The 10,268-nt window shown below is 39.2% G+C and overlaps 1 protein-coding gene across 1 annotated transcript; it reads right to left on the bottom strand.

Moving 5' to 3' along the window:
- Window positions 1-1,728, bottom strand: FLA1 (FASCICLIN-like arabinogalactan 1). The gene has a single exon (XM_086634790.1). It carries the CDS (start codon window positions 1,630-1,632, stop codon window positions 397-399), a length of 1,236 nt encoding a protein of 411 aa, XP_086490916.1. The 5' UTR covers window positions 1,633-1,728; the 3' UTR covers window positions 1-396.
- Window positions 1,729-10,268: the final 8,540 nt, after the last annotated feature.

Here is a 10,268-nt window from a genome sequence, read left to right as displayed (position 1 = left end):
TTTTGTAAGTTAAACTCGAATCACCACTAAATTATTTTTTATTATTGTTTCACATGTAAAATGTTTTCTACATGGACTGAAATTTTGCACTAAATTCTTAAATCATCCGCCATACCCTCCCAAACAAACTTCTTCTTTTCCATTTTAATTTTTGTCACAAATAACTCAGACACAGAAAGCTCAAACACACAAAAAAAACCCTTATTTATTCCTATTCCACGTGGAAAAGAAAAGAACAAATCCTTCCTTTCTCCACGTGTTAAAAAAAAAGCGTTATGTAAAGAAAAGCAAACTGAAAACAAACACCTCCTTATTCAACGTGAGAAAAGCCAAAAGAAAAAAACTTTCTTATCCACGTGGAAAATCAAACACAAAAAGTAAAAAAAAATCAAAACCCTACAACGTGGCAGCTACCGACACACAAAAAAGCAATAAAATCAATCCTCTACCGTTAGATCTATAACCTCCATTATTATCAGCAACATCATCATCCTCCGCCGGTTCACCGTCCGGCGAAAACGGTTCCGGTGCCGAAGAAGCCTTACCTCCTTTACTAGGTGAATTAGCAACTTCCTTCGGTTCCGGTGCTGGCGCTGGTGTCGGTTCAAGTGATTCCTTAAACAATTCTTTCGGCATTAAAACTTTATTTATCGTGTAAATAGCTAACGGTTGTTTATCAATCAATGTCCCCGTTATTTTAGCCGTTACAATCTTCGTCTGTAACGTAACACTTTCACCGTCATTTTGAACAATAAAACCATACTCTTTTTTAGAACCATCAGTAGCTAAAGTGTTCATTAATCCGTTATTTAATCTCAACATTTCCATTGACTCATAAACAGGAACTCCATGATAAGAAAGTAAAGACGTTTTTCCATCCGCCGTTAAATTCTTATATTTCTTCATGAATTTTTTCATCATCTCATCAAGTGGACAAAAAACGGTTAACCCGCTATCAACGTTATCTTGATAAGTAGTCAATGCTCCTGATTCAGTCAACAAATCCGCGAAAACTTTACAACCTTTTTCTGTCATAGTAGCCGTTAGATCAATTTGAGAAGGATCTGGAGTAAGAGCTTCTTCAGCTTCAGGTGATGGTAAGATCTTACTAATCTGAATAACAGAAATAATGTAAGGTAATTCTTTGATAGACTTGACGAAATACGCCTCGAGATTTACGTCACTATCAACTACACCAAAACTAACTTTACCTCCTTTATGATCTGTAATATTGACGAACCCCGATGAGCCAGAAGCGGAACCGGTGGCTTGGAATACGGTTGCGGCTAAAGCGTTACCGTTTGTGATCTGGTGAAGTTTTTTTGCACCGAAGTAATCAAGAAGAATGTGAAGAGAAAGAACGTTTTTAATTGAGATGATTGAGAGGTGTTTAGAGAGGAGGTCTGCCATTCCAGCATTGTTAACTACACAGACGGTTATGGTTTCCCGACGATTAATTTCAGGGGCAAGGTTTGTGACGGTTAAGTAATGATTGAATGTTGAGAAGTCTGGAAATTTTGCTAAGATTTTTGTGATATTGTGAGCATAGGTTGTGGTGGATGGGAAGAGTAAGAGAGAGAGTGAGAGAAATGAAGCCCAAGTTAGGGTTCTGATGAAGGGTTGCATTATCATCGTTCTAAGAGAGTAGAGAGAGAGAGAGAGAGAGAGTAGAGTGTGTGTGTATGGGAGGTCTGAGTAGGAAGAGGGTGGAGTAACGTTGCATAGTAATAAGTGAGCATAAGTGTGTGTTTATGTTGAGATTTGAGCTGGTTGTTATAAAAATAATCAAATATTTCCAAGAAATTACGAGACAGCCACTGTGTTTTTCAAAAATGATGAAAAAACTTGAAAACTTTATTTGTAGTTTGAGCTCAGAGCATCTCTAAGGTAACTTTGAAATTTAGAGTGCAACATAAATTTCTTTTTTATAATTTTTCTTTAAAAACTATTTCTAATGTAAAATGCACTTTGAAATTTTAAAATAATATGAGAATGTCCTCTTGAAGATCTCTAAGTGTAGGTGAAGCAAATCTTTTACATAGACAGAATACAATTATACAAATTTTAGAATTTTTCTTGAGTGTTGCAGTGAAAAAGTTTTTCTAACAAAGTATTTCTAAATGATCAATACAAACAAAACAATTTAGAAATCAACTTTTCATACTTGACGTCTACATTTTCAGAGATTTTCGTGAATATCGCATTAGAGATGCACTAAATGGGGCAGTCCACTTCGGAATTTATTACCATCAGCCCTTATTTGTGTTATTTTTTTTCTTGGTGACCAGCATATACATATGTAAAAATCGGAGTGGGTGGTGAAATAGGGAGGTGAGACTATTGAGTAAAAATGTAGTTAAAATAAGTGGAAAATGGAGGGTCAATAGGGTAATTAAGGAGGAAAAAGGGGTGTCTTTACGTGGAGATTGAGCATAATATTTGGGAAGGAACAGAAAACAAGGAGCCTGGATAGAAAACAACGGCGTCCAATAGAATGGAGCAGGAGAAGGCTGAACTCTCAAGTTACGTTGCCAAATAAAAAAATGTCAAAAAGTCCAATCCAACCCTCAGGTGTAGTCTGGTGGTTGGCCCATGATTGTTAAAAGAACTAGGGAAAAAGGGTAGTTCCGCTAATTTGCTCGAGTTCAAAGTATACTATTTTTTGGTTTTTGGTATAGGAAGAGCACTATTTAGTAAAGGCAGTGCGTTAGAAATGTCAATTTATGTATTTGCTCTTCCTTTACCAAATTAGTTTAAGGAGGGCGTTATAAGGATCACTTAATAAATAGTGCCAAAATAGAAGGACTTAGATAAAAATTAATAATAAATCTAATATTTTATTCACTTGTAGTTTCTCTCACGTAAACGACCAAAACTCTAATATCGTCACTACTATCAACATCACCATTTCTATTAAAAAACTTGCAAAATTTATCATAACTATAGTCTTAGTTTCGAGCTTTTAACGATGCCTCAAGATCTCATGAATGAGGAATCACCGTTAATGAAGGAGGCAACCTACATCAAGAAAGAAGATTCCATCGACTTAAACGTAGACATCGACTTAAACGAAACCATCGACTTAAACAAGGGCATCGACTTAAACGAAGTTATCGACTTAAACAAAGACATTTATAATTAAGATAATATGTCTTAGGTAAAGAAATATCATTTTCTGGTCTTCCTCTATGGTTGAACAAACGTTTTAGGGTTTTAGGTCGTTTTTTTCGTAAAGAATTTTCGGTTGGATCGACTGAAAAAGACAACAAATTTCGGTAGGGTCAGCTGAAAAGGACAACAAATTTCGGTCATAATGGCTGAAAAAGACGACAAATTTCGGTTGAGTCGATTGAAAAAGATAACAAATTTCGGTCGGTTCCGCTGAAAATTGTAATAAATTTCGGCTGAGATGGCTGAAATTAGTCTGTTTTTTCAACCGCTCTGGCCGAATTTTTTTTAAAATTTTCAGTTGTTATTCATGAATTTTTATTTAGGCTAAGCGAAATTTCTTTTATGTAAATGTCACTTATACATTTTTCGAGTTACAACCTTGTTTATATTCTTCATTGCAATATTGATACTTGAAATCTTCAAAAGTTACTTTAGTTAGTGTAAAACCCTAAAAATCTATGGAGAAATCAAGCAATAACAAGATTTACAAACTCTCTATAGAGATGAGTATTGTGTTAGTCTCTAGGGTTTAGGTTTCTTTCTCTATATCTCTCTTTTTTATAGAATCAAACAGATTTAGGGTTTTTTCCCTTTTCAGGATGTTTATCTCTCTTCTCTCTCTTTGATTTGATCGAAGGTTTTAGGTCGAACAAGATTCTCTCTTCTCTCTCGAAGGTTTTTAGTCGAACAGGAGGATACTTTCTTCTCTCTCTTTTGGTCCAAAATAGTTTGATGGGAGGGACCAAAGTATAAATTTGAAATATTTAAAAAAAATGTTTAGCCCTCCCTATTCTAAAAAGAGTGCTCTCCCTATCTAATGCACTGCCTTTGCTAAAAAGTGCTCTTCCTATACCAAAACCCTATTTTTTTATCAATTGACTACGATAGTCATTACAAGTAACTATTACCAACAATTGACCAAATCGAAAATATTTGTATTGTGAAATGCGAGTCCAATATCTACTAATATAATATCATAAATATTATGAGTTGGGCTAAAATGATACATTTCAAATAGTAGTTTGGCCAGGCCAATTTGTCCAAATAATATGTACCTCCAAACCATTCAACCACCTATGTTGACGACGAATATATTATATTTAAACATAAGAACTTATAAATTTAAACAAAGAAGAGCAGATTGACGGGGAAGACTAAACAATTTTCACTTTTTCCATGGATAGAGAAGGTTAAAAGATTTTAAGATAAGAAAAATTATAGGTGGATCGAGTGGAGAATGTGAAAACAAATCGACGAAGAAAAAAATGAAGAAAACAAAAAGAAGATGAAGATTTAGAACTTTTATTCAGAACGGTTTGGTTACAGTTTAGTTTGAAGTTCGCTGATCAATGTAAGGTCAGAGAGAGATTAACTAGAGTGAACTCGGTCTCTCAAACCTCAGATTAGCTTGACCGTAACATTACGATGTGGAAGGTCAGAGAGAGCCAATGATCCACTTTTCATACACGGACCGTTATACGTCAATTTCAGCGTCAAAAGATACACAATAATCAATATTATTCTCCAAGCGATCATATAATCGTTCTCTGCCACGATCGTCCAAACCAATATAAGCATATAAAGTTTGCCTTAGTGTGATAGTCGGTGGGAGAATCCAAAATTGGAAGTTGCTCAAAATTCAAATGGTAGGCATGTCGGTGGATTGAAGAGGCAGTTTCTAAATCAATTGGAAGCATGGCTATAGGCGGTTCCAATTTGTAATTGGCACTAATATTTAGAAACTAAGTTTCTATTATTGGGCTTGTTATGACGGTGGATACCATATATAAATAGGGGGTTTGAGTGCTTGTAATTCACACCAACACATCAACAACAAACACAACTCTTCTTTAGAGAGAGCTAGAGAGAGAGATTTTTTGTTCATAGTTTTGAGCGGTGTTAAATTTCTCGGTCGTCGAAGATTTAGTATAGAAGGTTAATTTCTATACGGTACCATCTTGGGACGAACTTGCGGGTTGTGTGAGTCGTCTTCATCTATCCTTCAATAAAGATTTCTTGTTCGCCCGAGGACGTAGGCTTTAAAGCCGAACCTCGTTAAATTCTGTTCGCATATTTGATTTTGACTTAGCTTTTCGATTAATCTTCATAATCGGATCAATTTCTAGGATAGGTTCGATAGCTTCCGCGACTTTTAGTTCTAACAATTGGTACCAGAGCCTTGTTGAGATTGAACGAAGAGAAGATGGGATCGAGAAGTGGTACGGTCAAAGCAGGGAAATATGAGATAGAGAAGTTCAATGGGAAAAACGATTTTTCTTATTGGCGGATGCAGATGAAGAATCTGTTAATCTCGCAGAAATTACACAAGACGTTGACGGGAAAGAAACCAGGAGATATGTCAGATGAGGATTGGGAGGAGTTAGATCTCGAAGCACGGGCTACCATTATGTTGTGTCTTGAGAGGGACGTGGCGTTCCTAGTAGACGGAGAAACAACGGCGGCGGGTGTGTGGTTAAAGCTAGAAAGCAGTTTCATGACGAAAACTTTAACGAATCGGGTCTACTTAAAATCCAAATTATTCACATGTAGAATGGAAGAGGGTTCTTCTATTCAGGAATATGTGAATAGGTTTGACAGGATTATCTCAGATTTGAAGGATATTGATGTTAAGGTTGAGGATGAGGACCAAGCCCTCATATTGTTACTTTCATTACCTAAATCCTATGAGAACCTTGTTCAAACTTTGATGCTTGTTGGTGATAGTCTAAGCATGGAAGAGACGAGAAATTCGCTATTAGCGGATGACCTTCGTAAGGTTGCTACTAGCAGTATGGCGTCGGGTGGAGTAGACAAGGAACAAGCACAAGGGTTGTTTGTAACAAGGGGGAGGAGTAATGAAAGGGGAAAGGGAAAGGGCGGGAAATCTAGATCCAAATCTAGAGGCTCTTTCAAGAAAACGTGCTTTAGTTGTGGTGAGCTTGGCCACTTTAAAGCGGCTTGTCCAAAGAGAAAGTTGAAGCAAAAGAACGAAGGCTACAAGGAGAAACAAGAGATGCAAGAGGCGGGATATGTGTCAGAAGAGGCGGACGAATGTTTCTCGGTGACAGAGGTGTCTGAGAAGATCTTCGATAAGTGGATGCTTGATTCAGGGGCGTCACACCATATGTGCCCAAATAGGGAGATGTTTACTACCTATAGGAGTATAGATGGTGGTACAGTTATACTGGGTGATGATAGTATATGTAAAACTGTGGGACTCGGAACAATACGGATCAAGATGCACGATGGAGTGGTGAGAACATTGACGGACGTAAGACACATACCCGATTTGCGGAAAAATCTAATTTCCCTTGGTGTGTTGGAGCGGAACGGCTGTAAGATAATTATAGAGAATGGCTCCATAAGAGTCGTTAAGGGTTCTTTGGTGGTAATGAGAGGTACTCGTTACGGTAATTTATACAAACTTTTGGGGACAACAATTACGGGAGATGTAACAGTAGGAATCAGTGGAAGGGATCCAACGGCTAGTACGAGGCTTTGGCATATGCGCCTTGGGCATATGTCAGAAAAGGGTCTATCTTTGATGTGCGGGAAAGGCTTGTTGAAGGACATGAAGAAGCCTTGCATGGAGTTTTGTGAGCATTGTGTGTTCGGGAAGGCACACAGGGTGACGTTCTCTACAAGCAAGCACAGGAGCAAAGAGGTATTAGACTACGTACACACCGATGTCTGGGGACCGGCAAAGTTACCTTCCAAGGGTGGTTCCAGGTATTTTTGTTACATTCGTTGATGATCATTCGAGATTTGTCTGGCTTTATTTTCTGAAGCATAAGAATGAGGTATTCAACACATTCCTGGTGTGGAAAGCAATGGTTGAGAACAAAACTGGTCGAAAGCTGAAGACGTTAAGGTCGGATAATGGGACCGAGTACACGGATGGGGCATTCAAGGAGTTTTGTAATCAGGAAGGCATTGTGAGGCACTGGACAGTAGTAAACACACCTCAGCAGAATGGAGTCGCAGAGAGATTGAACCGTACACTACTTGAGAAGGCTAGATGTATGCGCTCCAATTCGGGACTAGGCGTAGAATGGTGGGCAGAATCTGTTGCTACAGCTTGTTATATTGTGAACAGGTCTCCACATTCTTCTTTAGATGGCGGCATACCTTACGAGGTGTGGTCAGGTGAACATGCAGATTACGGGAGACTTAAGGTTTTCGGTTGTACGGCCTATTACCATGTTAAAGGTAACAAACTTGACAATAGAGCAAAGAAGGCAATTTTCTTAGGATATGCTACAGGAGTCAAGGGTTATCGACTATGGTGTACGGAAGACAAGAAGTTTGTAATCAGCAGAGATGTGGTGTTTGATGAGTCATCTATTGTAGCTATGGCGAAAGCTACGGTGCCTAGTTGTGGTGATGTTGGGTCTACTAAAGCTCAAGTAGTGGAAGTAGAAGCCGAAGACCAACGGGTTTCTAGGAATCATGATCAGGTGGAGCATCAGGATAATACTCAGGATGAGAAAATTGATGAACCCGGTCATGAGGAGGTTCAAGGGGAAGGTACACAAGTTTTACAACAACAACAGCAGGATGTTTCGGTACACACTAGGCCGAAACGGTTATATAAGCCGGTACAGAGGTTAGGGTCAGACAAACCTCTTACGCATTATGGGCAGGCAAATCTTGTTGAATATGCACTCTCGGTGGAAGACGACGAGCCGGTCACCTTCAAACAAGCTATTACCGCGGAGGATAGAGAGAGTTGGTTGGTTGCTATGCAAGAAGAGATGGAGTCTCTTCACAAGAACAAGACATGGGAGGTTGTCCCATTGCCCGAAGGTAAGTCTGTTATTGGTTGTAAATGGGTGTACAAGAAGAAAGAGGATTCTTCCGAAATCAAGGGTACAAGGTATAAGGCAAGACTAGTGGCCAAGGGTTATGCACAGAAAGAAGGGGTCGACTACAATGAGATTTTCTCACCAGTCGTGAAACATACTTCTATTCGGGTGCTATTGAGTATTGTTGCTCATAGTGATCTTGAGCTGGAACAACTCGATGTTAAAACCGCCTTCTTGCACGGAGATTTGGAAGAAGAAATTTATATGGCTCAACCTGAGGGATACAAGGTTGAGGGTAAAGAAAATCAAGTATGTCGTTTGAGGAAGTCTCTTTACGGATTGAAACAATCCCCTCGCCAATGGTACAAACGATTTGATTTTTTCATGCTAAAGCATGGTTTTCGCAGAAGTGACTATGATTGTTGTGTATACATCAAAAAGCTTCGCGAAGGTGACTTTATTTATCTCCTTTTGTATGTGGATGACATGCTTATTGCTTCTCGAAGCATGGTGGAGATAGATAAGTTGAAATCTCAACTCAGTCAAGAGTTTGAGATGAAAGACATGGGCGCTGCAAAGAAGATACTGGGAATGGAGATTAAGAGAGAGCGGTCAAGTAAGAAACTGTACTTGAATCAGAAAGGTTACATCGAACGAGTAGTTTCTCGGTTCGGGATGCAGAATGCGAAGGCGGTGTCAACACCTTTGGCACCACACTTCAGGCTCTCAGGAAAACAATCTCCCACTACTACGGTGGAGAAGGATCATATGGATCGTGTACCGTATGCTAGTGCAGTTGGCAGTTTGATGTACGCTATGGTGTGTACTCGTCCAGATATTTCACAGGCGGTCAGTGTGGTTAGCAGGTTTATGGCAAACCCAGGGAAGACACATTGGGAAGCTGTGAAGTGGGTCTTGAGGTACTTAAAGGGTACCGTTGATACGGGTTTGTGCTTTGGTGGAGACACATGTCAGGTAAGCGGTTATGTTGACTCGGATTATGCTGGCGATCTAGATAGAAGACGATCTACTACTGGTTATGTATTTAAGGTACATGGTGCTCCAGTTAGTTGGCGATCGATGTTACAATCTACAGTTGCGTTATCTACTACGGAGGCCGAGTATATGGCTATGGCCGAGGGAGTGAAGGAAGCATTGTGGTTGTGGGGTCTTCTGGATGATCTAGGGATTAAGCAGGAGTGCGTGGATGTATGGTGTGATAGTCAAAGTGCGATCCACTTGGCGAAGAATCAGGTCCATCATGCTCGTACTAAGCATATCGATGTCAGGTATCACTTTGTACGAGATGTCATAGAGGAAGGTGATGTTTCTCTCATGAAGGTACACACAGATGAGAATCCCGCGGACATGTTGACTAAAGTGGTGACATGTAGCAAGTTTCAGCATTGCCTGAATTGCTACAAATCGGCTCGTGTTAAGTTGCCCGAAAGGACGTAATGGCGACAAGATAATCTTTATGTGAAGGGTTGGTAGAACTACGGTAGGCTTGATCCTGTAAAAGGGTACGTAGGCAACCATGGTCATATGGTGCAGTCGGATGAAGTTACAAGAAGCAGATACATCTTACAAGGAGTATCCTGGTGTTCGTCCAAAATTTGAAGTATATCAAATTGTGTACGAGGTGGAGAATTGTGATAGTCGGTGGGAGAATCCAAAATTGGAAGTTGCTCAAAATTCAAATGGTAGGCATGTCGGTGGATTGAAGAGGCAGTTTCTAAATCAATTGGAAGCATGGCTATAGGCGGTTCCAATTTGTAATTGGCACTAATATTTAGAAACTAAGTTTCTATTATTGGGCTTGTTATGACGGTGGATACCATATATAAATAGGGGGTTTGAGTGCTTGTAATTCACACCAACACATCAACAACAAACACAACTCTTCTTTAGAGAGAGCTAGAGAGAGAGCTAGAGAGAGAGATTTTTTGTTCATAGTTTTGAGCGGTGTTAAATTTCTCGGTCGTCGAAGATTTAGTATAGAAGGTTAATTTCTATACGGTACCATCTTGGGACGAACTTGCGGGTTGTGTGAGTCGTCTTCATCTATCCTTCAATAAAGATTTCTTGTTCGCCCGAGGACGTAGGCTTTAAAGCCGAACCTCGTTAAATTCTGTTCGCATATTTGATTTTGACTTAGCTTTTCGATTAATCTTCATAATCGGATCAATTTCTAGGATAGGTTCGATAGCTTCCGCGACTTTTAGTTCTAACACTTAGAAAAAGATCAAATGTCATCTTCTAAACTCAGATGTTGAATTCTTTCTTTAAACT

The sequence above is a fragment of the Eschscholzia californica genome, unplaced genomic scaffold (genome assembly GCF_041429995.1).
Source record: "Eschscholzia californica isolate CP2 unplaced genomic scaffold, dmEscCali1.0.p SCAF_4, whole genome shotgun sequence".
NCBI classification, from domain to species: Eukaryota; Viridiplantae; Streptophyta; class Magnoliopsida; order Ranunculales; family Papaveraceae; genus Eschscholzia; species Eschscholzia californica.
Note: the sequence above shows the minus strand (reverse complement) of the source record. Positions and strands in the feature narration are given on the sequence as shown.

What these genes read in the sequence shown, in the direction of transcription:
- FLA1 (XM_086634790.1), bottom strand. Translation starts at nt 1,632, where the DNA reads ATGATAATGCAACCCTTCATCAGAACCCTAACTTGGGCTTCATTTCTC.